Genomic DNA, 25,903 nt, shown 5'->3' with positions numbered 1-25,903 from the left:
TTCATCTCCAAGTCCTGTACACTTAGTCCCCTTTTATGTTTTCTCTCTGTCTCTTTAAGATACTGGCTCCCTCTCTCCTCTCACATGCTCCTCTCTGCTTAAATGCACCCTCACAATACAACTTTCAAGTCTCCCTCTCTCTCTCTCTCACTTGGTCCAAGTTTTCCCCCACCTCCTTTCTCGTCTCTATTCATGCCTGTTTCTCATCTTTCACTGGGACACACACATACACAAACACACGTACTCTGAGCACAAGGTTGATGAGGGATAACCCCGGTGAGAGTGCAACTTGGCAAAGACGGCAGGTCACCTCATGTCCCCAGGAGATGATTCACATGAGATGGTCCTCAACGGCTCTCAACATGATATAACAATGCCCTGATTGTACTCTGGAGCTCTCATTTGACATCAAACAGGTCAGTGACCGCTGATGAAGCGCTCCAAGCACCACATTGTTGTGTGCAAGGTCTTGCTTTGAGCAACCATGAAGGAGAGTTTGCATATACTTACAGCTAAAAGGCTTAACATTCGCTGTCACGGAGTAGCTCACTTTCTTTTTAAAAAATCTACTCATATATCTCCCAAATTCCCTCTTTCAATCTATTCATCATGCCCCCTGATTTGAAATGCCAGGCGACTGCAAATGTCCCCATTGAACTTGTGCCAGTGGGAGGGATGGACGTGGGTGGACAACAGAACAGTCAGAAAGGAGTCTGTATTGAGCAGCTTGTTCCAGAGAGTATTATTACACTGTGAGGGCTCAAATGAAATGGGTGTAAACAAACCCTGTTGCCCAAGTGACTCAACTGAATGCTTCTTTCTGTCCAAAATCTCACTTACTGCTGAGCAGAGACACCATGGTGGCACAGTGGTGGTGGACAGATCATCTGGAAGCCATGGAGGGGAGGAGGGGTACTGGAAATACCCAGTGTGGGTTCATCAACGTGACCTATTCAGATTCAATTTCCATGTCACTTGCGATGACAAATTTAGGCACATGTTTGAAATTTAAACTCAACATCTAAATTACAAATCTGGGAAGCACTTGTCTTTGTGATTGTCTAAATGTAGACACTTGGAGTGTTAAAAACCTTAATAAAACGTCTGTGCTTCTGGACCAACTGCCCTCCAGTCAGACTGCCAGAGAGAAGAAATAATAGATGAAGTGAAAGGTAAGTACTGGAAACCGAGCAGCCGTCACTAAGGAGACATTAGCAGCACCGGCAAGGCTTTCAATGACAAGGATGTATGAGGACACATTTCAATCTGAAAAGCGGTAGGTACCACTTGCAATGTTATGGTAAGTGCGTATTCCATATACAACTGTTTATAAAAAAGGTAGAACGTCACCCTTTATTGTGCACAACAAGACAAAAAAAAGAAAGAAAGATGTTTCGATTTCTGTACGTGGTTTGACTTCCAAAAATCAAAGTCTTCACAGTTCAAAGCAAGTCCTCGGTTGCCTTGGCTCCACTGAAGAGTAAAACCATGACGGGGGTGGGGGGGGAGAAAAAGACAAACAAATTTTAAAGGAGAAAAACATGACAAAGCTTAGTTTCTGTCTCTATTTAAAATTTTAATTAAGTGTTAGATCCTTTGAAGTGTTGTTCTTCCACATCACCAGGCTTATTTCTGCCTCCAATGCGTCTGAAGAAGGATATAAGTCCGGAGCTGCTTACTTGCCCTTCCACGTGATTCCTGGCCTTAGCGCGATGCAATGGAGAGACTCTTGTGCTTTCTTCTCTATTGTCCGTCCTTGAGCCAGAAGAATACGACCTTTGAGACATGCTTCTCTGGAACATCTCCCCCAGGCGGAAACCAGATGTTGGAGATCGCCTGGTTTCTTCCATGGAGACGGACCTGAGGATCAGACCCTGCGACACAGCTCTCTGATGGGGGCACTCGGGAAGAGAAGCAGAACCCCCAGATGGAGAAGTCTGACTGTCCTGATTGGGAAGACTATTGCCTTGGACATCAGTCTCCCAGACTCCATCATCCAGGTCATCTCCACCGGAAGTCGAGGAAAGTCTACGTGGGAAGGCTTGTCGGTTTCGCTTAGGGATATTTCTTTGGGAATTAGCAAAAGGGCTCAAGATAGTCCAAGGGGAGCCCATGTCCCCATTGTTGGCAAAGAAGAAGTCTCTGGTTCTAGGTCGTGGGGTACTTGGAGTGGCTGGAGAGTCTTGTGGTCTCTCCGAACGCCGAGGAGTTCCCGAACCTCTGTCCCCATCGAGGCTACTTTTGCTGCTTTGGTAGCGCAGTACCTTCCGAGTCACTTCGCGCATCTTCTCAGCTTCCTTCTTGGATTCTGGCGTTGCCACTTGCTCTTTCTGCAGTTTGGGTTGTTTCTTCTCAGACCTCCTCTGTTTCGTTGCCTCAGGTTCTGCTGACTTAACAGTTCGAGGACTACGGTCGGCAGGGGATCCTTCGACCGGAGGCAAGTACCTCCTACCTCTGGCTAGTCCCTCTGGAGCAGTGGACAAAAAGCTGTGCAAGGCTGACTCCAAACTGGCCGAGTCCCGATCCAGCTCAGGTACTGGGCCAGACATCGTGGAGCGTCGTTTGGCTGCAAAACGTATGCTCTCCTTGCGCTTGTGCCTCTGCTCTGCCGCCTCTCGCTCTCGGTTCTCCTACAGCCAGGTAAAGGGAGGACAGGTTCAAGGACACCAATGACACAAGGGGACAGGAGGATGGAGCCAGTTGAAAGTCAAATTGCAGATTCTTTACCTGTACAGCGGTATCAAACCGCTTGCAAAATGAATTGAAGATGGAGCAGCACTCATCCAGTTTGAAGGTTGCCGGGTCTTCGCAGAAGTACTCGGCAACAGCATTGCTGGCGGCTTTTAGCTCCTGCAGAAAGGATTCCACATCAGCCAGCTTGGCATCGGCCCTCTGAGAAAAAACAAAAAAGTTATTGAGAAACAAAAACAAGGATGCAAAGTACACAAAGCTTGCAAAAGGTCAATTTGTGAGTAGAAGAGTTTACCATGAGGAAGGTGTCCATCTGTTGCAAGATGCCCGGCTGTCTGCTGCTGTACAGTTTCACCTCTTTGATCCTCTTCACCTCTCTCTCAAAGTCTGTTATCACCTCCTCTTTACAAATTCTGTGGTACACGCAAAACTCACACATTAAACCAATCATATTCACTGTTGGATAAAGATACATTTGAATTCACTATTATGAACAAAACACATTTACACTGCCAAATACAATAAAAAGAAATATAGCCACCTTGCTGCCTCCCCAATATGTTCAAGTTGGGTGGGAAAGGTCAGCCACTCGGTGTCAATGTCCTGTGCTTGCTGTGGGTGGAAGACAGAGAGAGTCAGCATGACATAGCATGGTGGCATCACAATTTTGCATATATTTTCTTCAGAGAGCAGCTGCCATCCCAGGGCTTCTCCTCACCTTGGCAACATAGTGCATGAGGTTCATGCCAGGCTTGTTGGCCTTAGTGTCTGCCAGCTTGAGCAGAGACGTCATCCTGAAGCCCATGACGTTGGCATTGTAACCACCCTGTATAAGACATGATTTCAATTTCTACATCAGTATAATGAAAAGAAATGAAATCACCAAATGGGAGCTCAAATGAATTAATAACAGACGCATGATTCTGACAGAGAAATACCAACAGCGTTCATGTAATTCCCAGCTTTTAAGACCAGCCGGATCACAGAGTGGAGGTCATCACAGTCCAGCAGCTCTGAGAGGAGGCAGGAAAAAGAGACTTTTACATAAACATCAACTGGAGGCTGGATGGTGTAAAATAGACCAAGCTGGGATTGTGTGTGAAATGTTACCGTTAGCTGCTTTGGTCATCACAGCAACAGAGTTCTTCACCTCCTCCATTAGAGGAAAGAATTCCTCCCTCAGCACCATTGTTTTCAGGCGTTCCTCGTAGCTGGAGGAAAGACAACACAAACAAAGCTGCTATTTACTGAATCTGAGATCTAGAGATAAGGCAACAGTGAGAGCATTTGTAAACAATAAATCACTAAAAAGGCGCTATTGTTTTCAATGAGCCACACGTATTTTTGTGTCCTGTATGCGAAGTCTGTCTGGTGCAAAAGCCTTAGCATCATACAAATAATACAATATACCGTATACAGGGTCATAGATGTACATAAATCAATTAAATTTTTCATAAATGCTTTTAACCAAATTGAAAACCTCCAGACTCACCCTGGCAGTTTGACCAGCTGCACCATGAACTGATCAGCCTCAGGTAACACAGAGAGGTTCCCACTGAACGACAGCAGCTGCTTCACCTGTGCATTATCACGGGTTTCATGGTGATTACTGTACAATGATTATATATTTTTATCATTACCTACCACATAAAGTAGGCTATCAGTCAAAGGAATAAATGAATGGGAAAATGTCTCCAAACTCTTGACTAGTGTTGTATCTACAATGGGCTCAAATGTCTGTTACCTCATTTTCCTCTGGTAGCAGTTTACAAAGCTCTTTCAGTTTGCCTGTCCCAAATCTGAGCCAGTTCCCTTGACGGATGTCCTGCACCAGTTCCGTCACTGGCCTGCAGGTGGAGACAAAACACAACAATTACAGTATGAGAAGGCGCCATAGTTTCATCATCACCATGACTTCTCTAACATCACACTTCCTCCTGATTCACAGAAGTTGTTCCCTACCTCCCAGGCTACAATGGGTTACTATTATCCTCACAGTTCTTTTTTTTTTTTTTTGAGAAATTCCTCATGGTGGTGTATTCAGGTGCTCCTGGGAGGCCACTACAGTGCATCCACACTAGAGGGGTGGCTACTGGACAGTATAGGAGATTATTTATTTATTTATTTGTTTATTAGCCAGACATGGGTAGAAGAAGGGAAAAGAAAAGAAAAGAAAAGAAAAGAAAAGAAAAGAAAAGAAAAGAAAAGTTAATTTTACGTTGATTTAGTAGCTAAATGACAGTTACTGGATGTGTAATAATGCTAAGTTATGGATTCCAGTTTATGATGCAAATGGATAGGTATGGGGTCATCTACTCAATGGAACGCCTGTTGTGATTAATTCACTTAAATACGTCACACATTAAAACAAACAATATACATATGAGGTCAAAAACCTCATCAAGTGCACTTTCATCACTACAACATAGAAACTGATGCAAAGTTGCTAGAACAGTATTATAGCAGTAGCTACTGCTGACACACATTCAGAGTGTTTGATATTCAAAGTGACAACTGAGTCAACTTTGTACTGTCAGTGACGTCACCTTAAAGAGTTTCAGGCACAGTTCCAGTATATATATATAAATAAAATTAAAATAAATTAATAATAATAAATAAATAAAAACATCTTTAATCCTCTGTTTCAATTTTCGCTGCTCACCCTCACTTACTACGTCAGCTCTATGTTTTCCTATCATTGAAGTATTAATAAAAGGAGTCATAGGTAAATTTCAGACAAACATGTTCTCCAATATGTTGCTCTCAGGTGATGTTAAAAAGGGCATTTCCATGTATTTGAATATGACCCACAGTGATAAAGAGGCTGCCGGCTGGGTAATGATTAGCACAGGGGAAGCGGTTTGTGCGTAATTATCTGTGTTTCCACCATCCACTGTGTTTGACATGAGAGCACCTTTCTTTGACCACTGTTTACTGTAGTTGTTGCTGTGAGTCATTGTCTCCATATGTCACAGGATTATGCTCAATTATTTAGCTAATTATCTCTAATTTTACACTTTGCTTCAGCTTTTACCTCACCTCTTGAAATGTCTGAGGAAGATCCCAATGTTCATGCTCTTTTTAGAGTCAAGGATTGTGACCTGAAGAGGACAGCAACAAAAAGTTTCACTTAACAACGCACCTCTGTGCAGCCATACCCAGATGAAACAACTTCATACAAGACATAACTCATCATTTTTGAGGAAGCAAAAACACCAATAACACTTCCCCAGTGATGATAGAATGAGAACTTTGAAAAATAACTTCCTATTTTCGTGCTTGTTACTTCTCTAGCACACAGATTTTGTTTAAGTTTACCCATCCATAAAAACTTGAATGGGTCATCATCAGTTCCAGGAAACCATTGTTGTGATGAACAAGGTTTCAAGTCAAATAGTGCAGCCCAAAGTTATTTACCTGAGGTTCCTGTAGAAAGAGGTCCAGACCATCAAACTTATTCAGACCCATGACCCTTGAGTTGCGCAGCGATGCCCGTTTGTCCACATGACTGAACAGCTCCTCCATGCTCCGAATGTCCAGCACCAGGTCCCTCTGAGTCCGCTTGGACGTCCAAACGTTCAATTTACCCAGGACACGCTGGCTGGGGATGGTGTCCCAGTTCAGCTTTTTCATGGATCGTCTCTGGACATTACAGGAGCCAAAAGAAGAGCTGCTAGGGGGAGGTGGAGGGGGAGGAGGAGGAGGAGGTGGAGGTGGAGGAGGTGGGGGAGGTGGAGGAGGTGGTGGTGGTGCAGCAGCAACACATGTGGGGGGAGACACGGCAGAAGATGCTTGGAGATCTGAATCTTCCTGAGCATCCTGTGGCACGGGGGCTGAGGAGTCTTGAAAGGAACAGTTGGGAAGAGATGCGGATTTTAAAATCAGCACTCCCTCCATCTGTATTCTCTCAAATCCAAACAACGATGGAAATAAGTATCCCACTGCTGGCCACTCAGATCTGAGGAGATAATAAACACTGCAGTATTATAAACATAAAAGGTAAATTAGTTTGGAGCAGGAAACTGTGTGTGCACTCACTGATAGCACCAATAAAGTCATCAGGGACAATCTGCTTCTCATTGTTTTGATGCTTTCTGGATAAACACATGTTACAGTTCCCATTTATCAACATCACAATTCCAATCAGGCAATATTTCTTAGTCAAAATACTTAAACATTTAGAAAAGAATCAACTTTATCACCTTAATTTGTTTCGTTTGAATTCTTCCTGTCAAATGGACAGACACTAGGCTATAGTCTGCCACACCAACTCTACATTTCATTGGTGTTTATCTTCTACTTTCTTCTGTGAACTACACACTAACACAACATTCACTTCACAAGCACAATACAGTATGATGCTCTGGTTATTTTTCTCCAGTGTATCACATGAAACGTCATTGAGAAAACCCCTCACCATTTAATGTTTCCCTGTCCACAGCAAAGAAGAGGCCTCACATAACTCGAGTTACACCTTGTATCACTTTACAGAGGCCAGTAGTGAATTCGGCTTAGCTGTCATCCACCAATAAACTTATTCACACATTAAACGATGCTCTTGAATTTGCTTTGGCACCGTTCGCTACAGTCTAATGTGATGAAAGGGGGGAAGCTGCAGAGTTCACAGAAGAAGCAATTAAATGGGATTACACTGAAATGCATCCACCTCAGTGAGTTGTTATGCGTGCCGTTGACATAGGAGATTATGGAGAATACACTCAAAGTTGTTGAGATATGTTTGAATGTTTTCCTACAAACAAACCATCACTCATTTGACATTTTCTGGTCGAACTTTCGCTGTCAGCTAGAAATCACATCTTTGTTCGCCTCCGTCGTCAACAGGCCTCTCAGCAAACACAGTAAAGAGTCTGAACTGTCACCAGAGCGTCATTATGATCTAGTTTTACTCACCGTGCTGTTAAAATGTAGCTGTCAAGTAACTTCTTCCTCTGTAGACTCTCGCCGCGTGCTCCTGCAGACTGATCCAGACATTGCGTCCCACAGACAGCATCACAGGTGCACGGCTCGTCTCCACCAATCACGTTCGAGTCCGTGTTGCCGGTGTGGACATGGACACGCCCTGTTCAGGGGAGGTAAGAGAAGAAAAAAAAAACAAGGGGTAGTTTGGATGAGTTGAAAACGGGCAGGTGGGTGAAACTGTGTATAATATTATATGAGTGTGTGGGTATAAATACTACTATGTCATTTATTATTCTAACTACAAGGTTAGATTTTATTAATAGATGAAGGAATTTAATGACCTAACTCAACTATATGAGGGCAATAACATTTTTGGCAGCAATTCTCAACTAATGCAACTTGTTTCTGAAAATGTGTGAAGAATTTTCTTTATGGTTTCACATGACAGCATATGCTGAAATGTTACTGATTATATTGGAAAAGTTTATCAAGGATACAGTTTAAATGGCTGATTATTACGTTTTATTTGACTGAATCCAGATGGTTTGGTGCTGCTGCTGCTCTGCTCCACATGCAACAGAAAGTTCACAACCACACAGCAATGGGGGAAAAAAGAACAAAACAGAAAACACAGCCAGAGCATTTTGAAAATGTGTACTTTTTATTTTGTTCCCTTGGGGTGGGGGCAGGGTGGGACTTTTCAGGTCTGAGTGAGGAATGAAGGCAGAGTATCACATCAATCCATGACACAACTTCATTGATCATCTTTAAATACCATTATGTGCAATCATTTGTACAGTACAATACACCAGCTCAACCTAGAAAATATCAATTGTACACAAATAAAATATCTCATTTTTATAAATCTTCATTTTGGAGGAAGGGGGAGGAATTTCAAAGGGGCAGGTTTGGAAAAGAGGAGTCACATTTTTGTTAATATTGCTGTGGGGTGGTCAAACAGACCAGGAGCTGGCCAGTGAAACTGCAGTTTGTTTTTGCCATAAGTGTAACCAAGGTCTTGGGACAGCCAGAATAAAACATAGTTGACCTGCTGGCATGGAAGAATTCACGTAAACCAAAATCTTCAAATCAATTTTTGACATTTGCCTCTCATAAAAAGCCAAATCCACTTTATTTCATGACTGTCCTTAGGAGTGCAGCTTTAAAGAGTGAACCCTAAAGCACGGCATTATGCCAGTCCATGCGAGCTAGCACGCTGAAGGCCAAGAGTGGAGCATATCTGCACCTGTACTTTGGATTGCTGTCTGCCATGCAAATAGAGAGGAGACGAGGAGCTGGAGGCCTGACACATTAACTGATGGAGGTTTCACAGAGCTGTCCCTTCTGTTTCCATTATAAAAACGCAGCATGGCAAAACATTCATTACACTGAATTATCTTGATTTGACTTCACAGCAGCTTCTTTCTGTCACTTTTAGATTTTTCTTTTCTTTCAGAGCACAGTTACTGTTACTATCAGTTACTGATTTTGTTAATCCGAGGCATGTCCTCATGTTAGTCTGTTGTCTGTAAAATGCCTAAATGTTATACTCACAAACTGAGTAATTTGCACAAACCAGAAATTCCAGTGTACAATTTGATGATTAACACATATGGACACAATAAATACAGCGATGCATAAAATTCAACTTTACATTTGCAGTACTATGTGGCAATACCCTCTCTTAATTGTCAACAATTCATGATTGTTTACTACTATTACACCAAGACAATGTTTCAGTTCAGTTCCAGGAGATAAAAAAAAAAAAAAGAATCATTAGTGTTATCCCAATCACAACTTAATTAAAAGATTTTATGTAGAAATATTATAATCAGTAATGTTCGACCACTGCTAATCTTCAGTTTGAAGAAAACTATAAACAAAAATATGTTGCTTTAGGAGGACTGGAAGATATGAGCCTGGATGTTAACGAGACAAACAAACTTTCAACAGAAACACATGTTGATGTATCTGTGTGACGTCCTTTTAAATACAGCCTGTTAGACAATTAAACAATGGAGTAAGTCCATTCAAGTGTGTTGGATTTTAGCAGATTGGCATTGGTGAGCTGTCCTTCAAAGTCTCCTCAGTCCTCAGTGAGACTGAACCAATCAGTACCCACGAAAACACAGCTAGGATGATCATCCAATCATCAGCTACCTCTCTCCTTCTTCTCTTTGGGAAAATAAAAGAAGTCAATAAGGTTATAATTGGTATCTGTAGCATTTCTAGTAACTAACTACAGAGTAAACACTGCAACGCTGCAGTAGCTGCAGGCTAAACACCAGCACACATTGGCCTAACAATACACTGTCCTTCACTTTGAGGCATAAGACACAGTCAAACTGAGTCAAACTGATATAATTAGAAAAATAAAATAAAGAAATGATGGTTAAATTAACCAAACACTAAAGTAAATACAACATTGTCTTTTTTATACGCTACAAACAATCATATAATATTTACTTCAAAGCTGGAACAGTTCTGAATTTGAAGTTTATATTGATTGGAAATGTCTGCACATTCCTTTCCAGTGTACCAAACAAATCCCCTTCATGTGTAGTGTGAAGTTTATGTTTCTGGACTAACATTAGATCATACATAAGGAGGCACACGAGGAGAGTGATGAGGTTTGGAAGAGTTTTGATGTCGTGTTTGGTTACTTCTGTATGTATATTCGTGGGATTTTACTATGTTTCCTTTACTTGTCTGTCTGTGTTGCTAAGATGATGTGGGGTTGAAGTTTATTTCAGATCACTGGGAGCACTTGAGGAGTACGATAATGGCCATAAGAATGACGAACACAAGCGCACACAGCAAAGTAGTGTTGAGAGAGGACAGGTTCCGGGTAAATGGGGGAGAGGGGAGAGAGGGGGGTGAACAGTTTCTCTGGGAACAAAGCACGAGGAGAAGGTCAGAGTGGGAAAAAAAGAGGAAGTTGGGGGGAGAGAGGCACTAAAAGCCCCCTGACTGTTCATGGAACTGGCCACGTTTCCTGCTGCATTCAGCCCACTCATCAATAATACCCTGCAATCCATCTGTCCTGTCGTCTTTCATCTGTTCAGTCATCCAGTCACACACTCATCTCGTATCTTCATCCACCCAATTATCTGTATGCGTTTCCCTCTGTAGTGGTCCTCTGTAAGTTAGGGGATTCAACAGGTAACAGGTGGAGGTGGTCTACAAGGAGGCTGCGGGAGGTCCGGTGGGGCCCTCTCATTGCTCCTCTAGCCAGGAAGGTTTGTCGGCCCCTGGGGGCCTCAGCTTTATGTTGAACTGCTTCAGCGTTTGCTCCAGCTGCTGCTGGTTGCCAGCAAAGTACGCTGAGATGGCATTATGGAAGAGCAGGAGCTGCTTATGCATCACCTTCACCTGAGAGACGGAGACAAGGGAGTAGAATTTAGTTAGTGCACATTTTCTCACTGAGAAAACTCTGAGTCAGCGTGGATGTGGATATTTTTTCTCACTTAAAAGGGGCTGGTGGTGATGATGATGCAGGCAACCCAGCACACTCACCTTATTCTCCTCCAGGAATTTGAGTTTGATGATGACGTCCGAGCGGAGGCGTTCATACTTCTCCTTGTGCACTTGGTACTGTTGCTGGGCAGCATCTATACGGGCCATGGCGACAGCGTCCCTTGGACCCATACTCAGCTCCTCCAGGTCTGACCGGTAGGCATCAAACTCCAGTCTGTGAAGAAAAGCAGAGAAGACAACACAGAGTTTTCAGAAAGACAAGAATGAAATAAAATAAATGAATGAGAAATCATTTTTCAACCTGGCCACTTGGGGGAGACAGAAACAAAGACATTATCGCCTTTTAAGGTTGATATGGTGAATTTGGAACTGCTTATTTACATTATCTGGGAATTTAGCATTTCATTCATGTTGAGTTGGTTTCTGGCCACGTTCAACATTCACCCTCTGTTTCTGATCTGAGGGAAACAGCTGCTACACAGACCAGCAGGTCTCCACCTGAGTCTGACTGATGTTTGGTGCTGAGAAGGCAGAGAGCAGTGGATTTAGAGCTTTTCTGCAGTTTGAGTCGACTCAGACATTAAAGTTGTGGATCAGACTGAAACTCCACACAGCTGAGAGATGCTCCAGATTCACTGTGGGTTCATCACATTCATCTCCTTCCTTCACATTGTCATTTGATGTACATGACAATATCAGTAGTTTCATTTGTCTAAATCTTTTTGCTGATCCCTTGAGAGGAGTTTCCATTCAGTCTCTTAGATGAAATGACCAATGTCCTCACCTGGCACTTTCATACATCTTGATCGTCATCAAGGTGTCCTCCATGGTCTTATTGACTAGTGTGTTGATGCTCGACACAAAGAAGTTAATGGCACCAAGTAGTGTCTCCCCATTCTTACACAGCAACTTCTGGGTCTCTGCATTGTAGCCAAACTCATCCTGTACAGAAAAACACAGCATTAGCACATACAACAGAACAATGTTGCACTATTCAGCTTTTACTCCACCAAGCACTGAGGAGGGTGACATTAAAAACTACATAAATTCATTTTGGGGCCTCACCCGTAGCTCTGGAGATTTCTGACTGAGGTCAGCAAAGGTGTCTCCCAGCGCGTGCTGTGTCTGCACCATGTTGTAGAAGTGGTTGGTCAGTGCTCTGGCCAGTCGCAGCACATTCTCGTATTTCCTCTTAGTGTCTCTCAGCACCTCGATCTGGGCCTCCAGCTCCAGGTCCACAGTCCTGGCCCCCCGACCGAAACGCTCCGAGATCATTTGCTTTGTACACTGACACAGGGAAAAAAAATGTGTGGCCACATCAGTATGGCAAAACATCTTCCTGTAACTAACTTCTTTTCTGTAACTTATGCTCCATAAAGACAGGTGGAAAGCTATCGTCGACATTACAGATACCTTGTAAGTGTTGAGGCCCCACTTCTTCATTGTTTCTAGCTTTTCCACAGCCACGCCGCGGGTCGCTTCATCTGCCGCCATTGACGAGCTGCTGCTGCTGTGGTGCATGTTGGATCCTGAGAGATGAGACCCAGACGTACAGACACGAGAACGAGGTTAACAAACAAACACACTACAGACCGACATCAAGACTGACCCCAGCAAAGAGCATACTGAGCAGAGAACCCAGGACTACTTAAAGGAGTATTCACACTGTCCTGCACTGAGTAGAGACAAAACCATGTCCACCACCATTAACCCTTAAACAGCTGGAGAGCATGCACAGGAGTGAAATCAAGTTGATGAGTGAAAAGCAAGAATCAAACTGGCAGGAAACATAGAGGAAAAACTATCTAGATATTGTAATTTTTTTGTCACTGAGGTGTGATGAATTGTAAAACTAGACTAGACTGCAGGGGTGTTTTGAGTCACTGCTGGTCTGGTTGTTATTCGTTGTGGAGCCTTTTCTTCTCTCCTGTACCTTGGTATTCATGGGACTGGCCTGCTAAATGGCAGATGACAGAACTGCTGGAGGGAACGCTACCTCTCCTGGCCTTCATACGCAGGTCTGTGACAGTGGATGGTGGGAGGGGGTTGGGGTTGGGTGAGGGTCCGGGGAAGTTAAGGATGAAGGATTGGTTCAGGATCAGTGTGAATTAGGGTAGGGTATGGGAGTGGGGTTGAATGTTTTGTTTCCCATGTTTTGTTTTGTTTTTTCAGGATCAGGATTCAAAATGATGTTTGGATATTTCAAGGGTTAGAATTGAAGTAATTATCGAGTGTGAGCAGGCGTGCCAAAAATGGAGTGATAACGTAGGAGGGAAGTTTTTTCGGGGAGGGGAGGGGGGCGAGGAGACGCGGGAAAGTAAGAACAACAAAAGGGAGAAGCGGAGGATGAGGAACGTGTGGGAGGGAGCAGTGAAAAGGAGGTGGAAGACAAAGATAGACAAGCACAAAGATGAAGAGACAACATTTAGTGCATGACAGTCAGTTAACAATGCAGACAAATGAGTGATGGGGACGGTGGGGGCAGTTTGAACTGCAGCAGTGCTGAATGGTGCGATACTAAATAAATCAGATCGGCCTTTTATTAAATGACAATAAATAAAAATGATTAACATGAGAAAAAGGGGGCTCAGAGAAACTTAAAGTTTACTTTAGATCCTGGTATAACGTCTGACTTTTCATTTTGATATATGAGGTCTTCGTACAAATGCACACTTTCTGTTTTGGTACAGAAAAGGACGAGTTTAAAAGCCCAACAACCAGGAAACAGAGGAAGAAATGTTAGTTAATGCTGTGACAGAAAAACAGCCTGGAGCAGCCAGCATAAGTTTACTTCCCTTCTCTACATTAAAAAAAGAGAAGAATTAATGAAAAAGGACAGATAATAATTAGGTCTAATGAGCCACCTAATCCTGTAACTGGGATCCTTTTGTTAAACTCTGCATTGTAGCGCACAGCAGGGCCTGAGAGAAAGAAGAGGGTGGGACACAGATGCAGAGATATTAGTATCAAGTAAGACGCAAAATGGTGTGATATTCCCTCTGAAACTGTGGAAACAGCTGCACGGCTGAAAACAGTGGATTGAACTATAAACAGATATGAATCCCTCAGCTGCAGACCTGCAGGATCACAGTGTGTGTTGGATCTATTAATGACTCAGCGTTTAGTCATTTTTCTAAGTGTTGGTCTAAAAAGTAAATCGCAGCTCTGTTTGACATCAGACGTCAGTTGACTCAAGTGGTTTCAAAACCATTTCTTGACATTCAGGGACAATTAAGTGTTATATGAAAATGAGCTTGTCTTTCGGGGGTGTGAAGATACTGTATCAAGGCTGCAGTCCTTTTATCTTTGAATGCGACAGCTGCTAAATGAACAGTGCAAATATATGGAGTGTGTTCTTTGCACATATTTGAATGGTCAATGTATCTCCTTGCCAATAGTAATAAAGTCATGCATTTCTTTCTTGGACAAGCCTGTGTTTTCTTACTGGAGCTCTGTGTGTGTGTGTGTCACCTGGCTCCCATTGAGAAGAATGAAGGGAGGGTGAACTGTGTTGTCTGTCCAAACACCTTCTTACACAGAGCAGACTCAGATCATGCTTGGTGATTATGACTATGAGAACACTTTGGTACATACAAATATCTTTTAAATCAGTGTGCAGTGTTTCGTATATATAAAGCTGTGGAATCTGAGTAATAAGACTGAGAGGGAGGAGGCCCAAGCTGGTGATGAATCAGCACAGACTGACGACCAATAACTGCAAATGAACTGCAGCATGACCTCATGGAAAGTCTGATTGGTGGTTTAGAAAAATCAAACACGACTTGAATTCAACTGACAGAAAGATTTCCACGTCAGAGTGAAGAGAACAAGTGAAAAAAAAAAACATGGCAAAGTGACAGTTTGGCTGAGAAAAGACACAGAAGAAGACGTCACAAATGAGTGAGAGAGACAAAGCGTGACGTTGGACTCTACCTTTGATTGAGCTGGTGGGGATGATACCCTCTGCTGTTCCTCCATACCCTCCTGATACAATGCTAGTCTCATTTAGATTGGGACCCGATACCATCACCTGCTGTAGGTCCTGCAAAGTTTAAACAGTGAAAAAAAAAGAAGAAAAAAGAAAAGAAACAGAGGAACAAAGGGAAGGGTTTTGGGGGTGGGGATATGTAAACAGGCGATTATGACTTTGAGTGTTAACATTCAGTGAAGACAATGTAAGTTAAAGGCTTATTCACTAGGGGGGGACAAACACTGCTACATGTTAGGAGGGTTTGGTTACACACACGATCGTCAGGCATTGTCTAACTTGGCTGACTACTTATCTAGAAGCAAAGAGAGGGAAAGACTGTGACAGAAAACACACCGCTAAAGTGCACAGTCAATGATTAACAGGGGGATTTGAGCTGAATCTGCTGCCTCGATGCTGTTGAGAGAGCAAGCAAAGAAGGCTTATACTCCAGAGCTGTGACAGACTTAAGAGTCTAACCCAAAGCAGTGACTCCTGTGATCTATGCAGCAGGAAATGCTCGAGCAAACTGTTTTCTCCTTCCAGAATAATCACCATCACAGGCTTCAGTGTAGCTCTGGATCACGAGGAGTTGTGTGTCTGGGGGGGGAGGGTGGGTTGTGTTTTGAGCCACATGATCCATCTTGTGTGTTTTCTTTAATTAAAACTTGCTGTTTTCTTTTGTCTGCCTTCTTGCTGGCGTATCAGCTTGTAAAGAAAAAAAACACTTTTGTGAGGGATTTATGGGAAAAAAGGGTGAATATCTGACAGGGTTGAACTTTACTCATACCTGTCTCATTTCATTTTTGCTACAAAAACAATGTACAGTAACTCAACCGTGGGCAAAGGCCCATATCGTCCATCAGGAAATGAAGTGGGAGGATAATGTATAGGGGACTTCCTGAAACCTTGGGCTTGGACTCCACGGTGAGATTGTGACTACAGACGAATGCTGGAGAAGGGAGGAAGCCATTTTCTTGTTGTAAACAAACACAGCGAGCGTTTCTGATTCGACAAAAAAAGGAAGCAAAAATACCGCTGCTGTGATCTGGTAGAGGTCAAACAGCGTTCACTGATGAACAATATCTCTGCTCGTTGAGACGGATCTAACGGCCACCTGACTGTCTGGCTGTAACACAACTACGTTTCTTATTTTAACATCAGCTGACGCATCAAAACAGAGCTGGAGAGGCAGAGACACATCAGCATCACAGCATTAGTATGACATGATGGTTAGTAGTACGCCACCGTGTTTTGTTTCGTCACCCAACACCCACCACAAATAAAATTAAGGAATCACACACACACATCACACAAACGCATACACAGAGAGAATCTAGGCTATGTTAGCTCACTCAAGACAACACGAGCTAGATAGTTTTTTGAATCTAAACGGTTGTCATGTGTGTCAGCTGTCGGCTCCGTCTCTAGAGACACGTCCAGTCTGAGAGACCGTCTCCAGCTGGAGTTAGAGGGAGTTGAAGTTAACAGGCATCACAGCACAAGCTGCACAGTGGTTTGGAACAGAAATGACATTTTGTGGAAATAAAACGACATAGTGATGGTCAAACCACTGAGCAGCGCTACACACTACACACAGACACACGCACACACACATGAATGCACGAATGGCCTGCTCACCCTGGTGCCTCTGGAGCTCCCTACCTTCTCATCTAAGCTCCACTGCAGATTTGCAGCCTGCACAGAGATGGAGGAGGAACGGAGGGGAATAGGGGTAGGAGGGGGGGGGGGGGGGGGGGGGGGGGGTAAAGGGAGTGGGGAGGAGAGGGGTGGGGAGTGGGGACGACAAACACAACAAGAACGACAACAGAAAAAGAAAAGAATAAAAAAAAAGAAAGGAAAAGGAGACAAAAAAAGAAAAATCCATGACGGAAATCATGAAACAAGATCGAACGATGCAAAGAAAGAAAAATAAATCCCAGACAAATCATTGTAACGTCCACGGACAGCGAGGATGTGATGGAGAGCAGTGATGACTGATATCACAGCAGGTCAGGTCAGGGTTCAGCCTTTAGCTGCTACATGTCAACGTTTCAAAAGTGGGTCCACTGGGTGAACATGTTTTGCCTGATATCTCCATGTCTAAAGTGTTTCCACTGCTTTGCCATGATATAACTCCATCACTGTCTGGACACAAAATACTGAGTCGAATTCGACACTGTGGAAATCAACGGATTCATTTACAAGACATTGAAAGTGACATCGACATTAAGGGAAAAGAAAACCAAGTACTGTAAGACGAAACCGTTTACACAATACACATACACACACACAACATCCACACACAAACACCAACATTTGAATGGCCAAACTCCAGGTAGCATTTTACCGACTGCAGCCTACAGTGATAGTTTTCATCATTTTAAACACTGAACTAAACAACATGTTTAAAAAGACGGACAAAGCCTTCATTCATCAGAGATCTGCCTCATGCTGTGGCATCTGTTCAGTGTGGGAGAACACTGACGCAGACACTGATCCCTCCCTGGACACTTTGTTGACACAGAGCCTGTTTCCTAAGATGAAGGAATCTACAGAACCTTTAAGCCATCATAAAAAAAAAAAACTTGGGTTGTCATATAACAGTGCAGTTTGTTGGCTTGCAAATCGCCTCGTCTGTTTTTTGCACAGATGCTGCCCCTGAGTGTTATAACATGATATACACAGAGAATCTGATTTCAAACGCCGCAAATCACTACAGTACAATACTTCCACCTATGAGAAACTGTTGTATTTTTGACTTCACTCCACTTGATCCACTTCGATGCCTCTGATGCTCTTGCCAGGATGCTGCTGGCAGCCGGTCCTTTCTGTCACTGTCAAGCTGCCAGTCACCGACCATGTTTTGAGACGAGCGCAGAGCTACGGTGTCTGAAACCGGACATCTGCTCCTTTCTAACCTGCCAATCTTCATCTCTACATGTACGTTCTCCGGCAAAACAAACTGCTGCAGCTTCAAACCGAGCGCTGCACGGCAGATATCAATCTGATCTTGGAGGCCTTTTCACCCAAGGACAAAGCGCAGCCAGTCACACGGCCAGATTAATTGCGGCGTTGCTATGACAACCGGTTAATATCCAGCACTAAACAGTGATGCTTAACACATAAAAACTGAGGTTAAAAAAAAAACAGCAAATACTTGACTACTTGTTCACTGTGCAAACCCGATGAGAAGGTTTGCCTTTCCTTTTACTACGCAACCGGAGCCACACTCAGTTTGGTGAGCAAATAAGTCAAATAAGCAGCACTGCCTCCTCCAGGATCTTCAGTCTGTTTGTCTAACAAGGTGTGCCCTGGATGCAGGGGAAGCAACCTTCCTTACTCTTCGACTCCACTGTTACTTCATTTTAACTGACTCTGAATAGGAAACTGCTGAAAAAAGGGTGGAGACAAAGTGTTTGTGCTTCTACCCCAGCAAATGAGCACTGGCCTTGAAATGCAAACACCTTCTGTGAATAAACATTTCCTACCTGCAGAGCAACAACTGCATCGGAGAGTCTCGTATATTGGGTTAGGAAAATCCACCAGAGACGCATCTGTCACTCTTAACATAAGGGGCCACATGAGTTAATGGGGGAAATATGGTTTCCAAGGAGACATGTGGGCACCAACACCTGATTTCCCAGTAGGATTTCTTTCCACAGTTGCAGCTAATCGAGCTAAACGACACAAGGACATCTGGCAGTGTGCAGTTAAATCCAGGCAAAATGGGAATATTTGATTTCACAGCGAGACTGATACACACCCTCTGAATGATCAGTCTGTTCGGCTGCATACAGGTACATGACGGCAGAGCCACAGAGAGACTCAGTGTCCACATTCAAACAGTATCAACTAAGAGGAACAAGCCCTGAATTCTGCAGTACGTTTTATTATAGGACACTGAGCGGTATGAAAAGAGTCACCTCCCTTTGCTAATCTAGTGGTCGCTGAGAACAATACTCATCACCATTATGTCAACTTCAAACGCCTTGATCCGTCTCACTGTGATCAACCAGCTGTAACACCCTGTAATGACATCAGCTGGCTGACTTATGTAGGTTTTTGATTCTCCTCATGCGCTCTCATGTGAGTGATACAGTACTATCCCTGAAGGTCATGCTGTATCACTGTTACATCATCAAGTTAAGGCTATTGTTGGATTTTTCTGAGGAGAAAATTGAAAAGTAAAGGCAAAGAAAGAAATATCTGAGAGCCTGATGAAATACATATTAAACACTACACCGACTGGCGACTAGGGACGCAAATTATCGATTAATTCATTAACTGTTAGTTGATAGACCTTATCGATCGATGAACGATTAACTGATAGCAGTGATTTTCCTGAGAACCTAAATTTCAAGGGAATATTTAAGATGAACATTCCTCATACAGGGCTCTACATTATTGTTAGTTTACTTTAAGAGCACAGCACAATGGAAAATGTTTAAGTAACACGTTATTTAACCTTTAAATAATGTTGAGGGTCCAACGTGATCCAGTTTTACATTTGAGAACAGTAAAAACACCCTAAACATTTTTCCTCTGACTTTAAGTTGACTTCTAATGTGACCAAGCATGGACCATATATGGAAATAGTATAGTAATCAAATATTATATATATAATATAAACTAATACAGAATTGAAATGAGGTTATAAATCAAGTATAACCATTAAGTATGAGAAAAACACTATAAATAAGGTATGTCACTAAGTAAACATCTCTGTAATGTCTATACGCTGTTCTGTTTGCATGTTTGGTTGTGAGAATGTAAATGATCTTTCATTGCCCTGGGATCACATTGGTCTCAAAACAAACAGTTTGCATATTTGTTTCCTTATTTAAGTGCTTTAAATAGGTAAACAACAACTACCCAGGGTGGTCTCAGTATTCAGCACACTGTCAGCTGAAACATTAGCCGTGACCCACCTGTTCAAGGCTGTCGTCCTCTGGTAGTGTCCCTGTGTCGCCGTTGCTGTTGATAGGAATCTCCATAGTGGCAGCTTTACTCATAATGCTGTCTGTCATAATGCACGGTTTCTGAGGGGGGAGAAGGAGAGACAAAATATGGATACAGGGGCACTGCATGTAAATAAAGTGAAAAAGGCAGCCATGGAAAAACAGTGAGGCTTTAATGCTGCTTTGAAGAGCAGAGACCAAAGAGTGTAGTCAAAACAGCCAAATCATTAGGCAGATGGGAATATAATTGCCACAAACAGGAGAGGAGGTGGTTTTCAAAGAGCAAGGCTACCGCTCGGCATTAAAAACAACACACCTATGAAAGCCCCTCGCGCCGGGTGCTGCTGCTACAATGAGCCATCTCGCTGAAGTGGCCACTCCGCTCAATTAAAGGGCCGTTTGTTCACTGCACCCACTCCCTTCAAAACCCCGACTAGAGGGAGACGACTAAATATTTACCTCAACATTTTCCAGTCATTCTCTTACAGGTCAAACTGATTAGGCCTACTATAAATATATATATTTTTGGGCTTGGACTTGGAATAAATTCACAGCTTGACACATTTACTCCAACAAACACCAATAATGGGTCAGTGTGCACTGAATTGTTGCTAATTTTCGGGGTCTCAGAAATCAATATCATAAAGAGTATGGTAGACATGCTGTATTTGAAAAGAGTCTCAAGATAACGTCTGTTATGATTTGTGAAACTGGCTTGGCTGGACCTGACTACTGTATGTGACAAGGCCGCAGATGATGGTGGTGCATAGATAAGGACTACAAATGTGGGAGAAGGTTATCGCGAAGGAGCGTGGAAAAACTCCAGCGAGCTCTCTGATCTGCTGTAGACTGTGTGAGTTTAAAACGATTAAGACAGGAGTCTAGCTCTGTGCGGACTCTCTGTGCATGGTTTTGCACCACTTCACCTCACAGCTTGTGGGAAACAGAGCAGGGTGGTGGGGTAGTCTGGTAGAGACGGAAATAAATGCATCCGTGACAGAGCAGTGCTTTACTTTCATTCGCCTGCAGTCTCTAACAAAGTAACTATCTACTCTACTAATTATAATTTATTTAGCCTATAAACAAACGGACCACATTGGAATTATAATTGTTAGTTGAATGCTGAAAAGAGATTCCTATGAAACATAATTGTACATTATCCTTTTATCCTTAATTGACGTGAAATCATTAAGCTGTTGTGCAATGCAAGATCCTATTATAATGGGTGCATCAAAATATATATTACACAAACAGACTGGGGTTTGTTGACCTTGCAGACACAAGTCTCACAGCATGTTAAACATCACTGTATAGCAGGTTTATGGCAGTGGGCCTACGCTGGCACCAATATCACGGATGTTGCATGAAGGAGGTATGAGTAAGGCTTGTTTACATTGGCTCGCCTAAGTGGCTTTTTCCATTATTCCCCTCTGCCTCTGCCATGCTCGGGCCACATCCAGAGGAATGACACTGTTGACTTTAACACACCGCGGGACAGAGGAGCTTCTCTTGCCCAATAACATTCATCCTCATTTGCTCAGATTAACAAAATGCGGTACTATACATTGAAGAAAAGTCTTCTCATCGATCAGACAATCTACATTAACAACGAGAGTCACGATCGATCGTCATAAACCGAGCAAACAAATTTGGTGCTTTGCATAAAATCAACATCTGAAATGGGCCCTGATCTGCTTCCTGCAGTTTCCCTTTAGTGCCACCGTAGTCTCCCGTCTGTTTTGTCTCTTAGTCAATCTCTTCGACCTGACTAGATCAATGGAAAATGTAGTTTGGCTGAGCTCTGACCTGAACTTTAATAGCAGTACATGACAGGCTGTTATCAATATTGTGCAACATCCAAACCAAATAGAAATAGACATTTAGCAGCACATACTGTAGTATTTGTATAATTATAATAAAAATATTACTCTTGTGAGTCGTTTAACATGGAATAGATTGAGGAATTCAGTACAGGGGCAAAGCGGTGGGCTGGCTGGGAGCCCCGACAGGTGCACGGGCACAGGTGCACAGTTATTCTCCTAACAGCAGGTAACGTTAGCTCGGCCTCCGTGGGTTTCAGTCTGTGTCCGCTGACCCTATGTTGTGACCGTAAAAAATAGCTATTAATATTCGCTTTTCCTCGGAAATGTTCATTACACTGTAGCAGTTTATCGGGGTGGAAATTAATTTGCTCCCAAGAAAAAAAAAAGGCCTGCTCCCGGTTCACACATGCATAGGAAGCTGCTTATGGCAAACAAGTGAGCGGACTGTGTAAAGCCGGCTGGTTAACAGCAGCATGCATGTCCAACTATCTAAAACCCAGACAAAAAGCAATATGGACGTTTGCAAGCGGTTTGACTTACGGTGTGCTTGGTCCCGTCGTCCACACGGAGATGATGGGGAAGCTAACGAGCGAGCTAATGAGCTAACGCCAGTGCATCCCAGTTGACGCGCGGCTTGGAGGAGGAGGAGGAGGCTGATGTGTCTTCTGTCAGTCCGGGCAGGAAAAGGAGAAACTGCCCGAGGGAAACAATGCAGTGCACTTGTTTATGAGTATTTTAATGTCATAGCAAGGTAAAGTCTTGTTCTCCCGGCGTTTGTCGCGGGACTCCTCGTTAATAATCCGCTGTCTTCTTTTCTGTGAAGCCAGGAGCAAAGCTACACGGAACTGACGTCATCCACGGATTCGTTTCGCAGTCTCGCTCCGACTCAAAGATCGTCTACTGACGTGACGAGGAATCACTCCTTACGAAAAGAAATACAGCTGTCTTCACCGGTTTAATCAAACTGTAAAATAATGATAGTGGTTTTAAATGGTCATACATGGTTAGTATTTATAATATAACGTTTTGGTGCCACTGCCACAAGTAACCACCTCTTCCCAGAACCAACTGAAAAGAAGATATCCAAAGGTCAAAGTAATTATCTTGCTACACATGACCCAGGCAAAAACTAGTTCACAAAATCAAAAGCAGGGAAAGTATCTTCAGTAATTTCAAACTAATGAACGTTTACCACAAAATACAGTGGCATTTTTTTTTATTTGTTTGTTTATTTACATGCAGAATTTCTGTAGATTGTTACTTTCCACAGTATATTGTAGGATATTGCATCACTTATGGAGTTATAGCCTACTTACTTTAACCCACACAAAATGCAGAAAATGTTATATTGCAATCATATGGTGCTGTGATTGCAATTGCAATAGCTTATGTGTTGTGATTTCAGTTTGAATGTTTTTTTTTTCCTTTTCATTTTAACTTAAAATGTATAGCTGTCAGGTTATGTATACATAACCTGACAGCTATACATTCATATGCAAAATATAGGCTACCAATGTTTGTTTGGTAGCCTATAGGCTACCAAACAAACATGTCTCCATGTCAAGAGAACACAATTTGGTGGCCAGAGCCTCTATGTAGTCACACAACAGGTCAGAAGGGATTATATTTTATTGGCTTTGCTTTTGTACTCTGCCCAGTGACAGTAAAGATGAATCTAATCTAATCACATCTGAACTGCAGACTTTGAGCGCATTCACGTCCAACACTTTTGAACCTGGAAAGTGGAGCAGAGTGAGAGTTCTTGATTTTTCCTCAACTCTGCTACAAGCCCAGAGCATCCTGCAGGTGATGTGGACAGGTTTCATCAAGCCACTGGTGGTGATGGTTGCACATTAACTCAGGTAAGTGTGACTTGAAACTACTCATTCATTTGTGCCCCGAGAAACACTAGTACTTGTTATGACCATCGGAATGCAAATTCCATTGAGAAAGAAAAGAAACCCTGCCCCCTGTGGCTGCAGCTGTAAATTCACTGGAACACAATGACCTGAACTGAATAGCACTTGCAGCTTTTTCAAGAAAATAGATGACCAGTATGTTGATATGACATGTGGGAAATCCGGCCTTTTAGTAGATTTGCAGATATCAGGACAATGCTTTTCGCCTCACAGACAAATGAGAATTAGTTGTGTGACAGTGAGATTACCTAACACCTAACACTCAAACAGCCACCTTGTCATTACCATACAGTAGATTGGGAAAGATGAATGCTTTTGCACAAACTCTTTCATGCATTACACTTTTTTTTCTCAAGATATGGAAATAAGTTTGGAGAGTCTTTGCCGAAATGAAAGGCAACTCCCGAGTCCCACATGTACAGTATTTACTTATAACAATACAAGCTTCATGTTGTTTTTCCTCCCTGCTCCTTAATTGTCCATCTCCAGGGAATTTCTCCATAGCTTAGTCACATCCATGTTATCTTCCTTATCATGTTTTTAACTTCCAGTCTCTAAACTGTGACAGAATCACATAATAGCTGCAGTGCTGCCCTCTGTGGGTAGGTTTTAGTCAGTCATACACCAAGACAGACAGACAAGGCTATTGACAATATAATATAATTATTTGATACAATCTTTTCTTTTTCTTCTTCAAATATTTAAAGTTGATTCAGGTTTTTTTTTTTTTTTTTTTTTTTTTTTTTTTTTTACCATACTGGCATACAAAATCAATCAAAGTAAATTTCAAAATTAAAAGCAGCCATACATAGGAATACGGACAAAAAGGATTCCATGTCAAACAATCGGATACCACACAAGTCTCAGATTTGCTCATGAAAATTCATTTTGAGAAAACGTGAATCAATGCCACTGTAGGATTCAGCTGCTATGTGAAAGTGAGTGTTTCATATTGCACGTACCACCCTGTAGTGTGGAAGCTTTTTATGAACCACAGCCTATGAACAATATTAACGGGGCTGGATGATGTCCTCCAAATACTGACAGGCTGAGGATTTTCAAACAGCTTCTGTAGTCAATCAGGGTCCAAGGACGGAGGTGGAAAGTGAAGGCGAAGGAAAGAGTGAACATTTTATTAATGAATGGATGGGAAACTGAAAGAAACTGTGCAGCCAAGAGAAACCCAGCGTCTATTTTTTGAAAGGGGTGTGAAATTCCATATGGGAACATTTTACCAATGAAGTGTGCGTGAACACAGAACGAGTTTTCCAGCTGTCGGTGTGTTTTTTTGATGCCAGTCTTAATCACTACCTGTTCCTCTGAACATGGCACAGTGTTTTGTTCAAATTCATTCTTCTTCTCCTCTATCCTAAATAACTTAAACACCAAACAAATATGTTTTACAGCTTGCAGACATGTGAACAGTAGAATCACATGGAACATAATTTGCCACAGCTGCTGCTACTGCAGATGTGTGTGTACAGTGCTGTCCACTCAAATTACAGCCAGCAGCCACAACACTCCCACTCCATATCAGCCAGTTAGCATCTATTTCTTCTAATGATGATAATGATTCATTTTTATTGTGTAGTGAATCTTGATTTACTAGATTATTTATTGGCCTTTCTCTCAGTTATGATAAAGTTACAACTGTTCCATCCATGAGTGTTACACAAGAGAGGTAAGCAATATGGAAAAATAATGGATTTACAAGCCCCATTTTTTATGATGTGAGATTTCCATGTCGTTTTGATTATAAAGCAGCTCTAGGTTCTATATTTACATTGTAAATACAGTTAAGGTCAAAATTATTAGCCCCCATGCAACTTTTTAACATTTCCCCAAAATAATGCCCAATGTTAGCAATATTCATAAAATTTTATTTAGTAAATCATTCATCAATGATATGACCCCATTTTGGTACACTTTGGAATGTGAAATAAATATTCGAGATTTATTTATGAACAATTTGGTAAAAATTGAGATGGTCAAAATTATTAGCCCTCTATGGGATTTTTTGCTTGCTTTTTCTGCTAACTCGGTTTGAAACCACACCTGAGCAGTCAAAAAACACAAGATTTCCAAAACTTTGGAGCGCAAAATAATCAGAGATGTCAACAAGAAACCCTGGACCTCTGCAAAGAC

The 25,903-nt window shown here is 42.5% G+C and overlaps 2 protein-coding genes across 4 annotated transcripts; both read right to left on the bottom strand.

Annotated features, from left to right (window-relative positions):
- Window positions 1–1,580: 1,580 nt before the first annotated feature.
- fhdc3 (FH2 domain containing 3) lies at window positions 1,581–7,621 on the bottom strand (the record flags this gene model as incomplete). Its single annotated transcript, XM_083985954.1, has 12 exons — window positions 7,603–7,621; window positions 6,109–6,649; window positions 5,731–5,792; window positions 4,436–4,538; window positions 4,184–4,269; window positions 3,802–3,902; window positions 3,634–3,704; window positions 3,410–3,517; window positions 3,233–3,303; window positions 2,987–3,104; window positions 2,728–2,892; window positions 1,581–2,630 (listed from the first exon to the last, which is right to left on the bottom strand). Exons 2-12 carry the CDS (start codon window positions 6,586–6,588, stop codon window positions 1,581–1,583), a joined length of 2,415 nt encoding a protein of 804 aa, XP_083842080.1. The 5' UTR covers window positions 6,589–6,649; window positions 7,603–7,621.
- A 629-nt stretch (window positions 7,622–8,250) lies between these two features.
- arfip2b (ADP-ribosylation factor interacting protein 2b) lies at window positions 8,251–22,668 on the bottom strand. 3 transcript variants are annotated; one of them, XM_083987379.1, is made up of 10 exons: window positions 22,380–22,668; window positions 19,987–20,097; window positions 16,697–16,753; window positions 15,022–15,130; window positions 13,022–13,108; window positions 12,502–12,617; window positions 12,154–12,375; window positions 11,873–12,030; window positions 11,128–11,302; window positions 8,251–10,983 (listed from the first exon to the last, which is right to left on the bottom strand). In XM_083987379.1, exons 2-10 carry the CDS (start codon window positions 20,083–20,085, stop codon window positions 10,828–10,830), a joined length of 1,179 nt encoding a protein of 392 aa, XP_083843505.1. In that variant the 5' UTR covers window positions 20,086–20,097; window positions 22,380–22,668; the 3' UTR covers window positions 8,251–10,827. The 3 variants fall into 3 exon arrangements, with proteins under 3 accessions (XP_083843505.1, XP_083843503.1, XP_083843504.1); XM_083987377.1 differs by lacking the exon at window positions 13,022–13,108; XM_083987378.1 differs by lacking the exons at window positions 13,022–13,108; window positions 16,697–16,753.
- Window positions 22,669–25,903: the final 3,235 nt, after the last annotated feature.

The sequence above is a fragment of the Trachurus trachurus genome (assembly GCF_905171665.1).
Source record: "Trachurus trachurus genome assembly, chromosome: 14".
Taxonomy (NCBI): Eukaryota; Metazoa; Chordata; class Actinopteri; order Carangiformes; family Carangidae; genus Trachurus; species Trachurus trachurus.
This window is presented reverse-complemented; position numbering and strand designations above follow the sequence as displayed.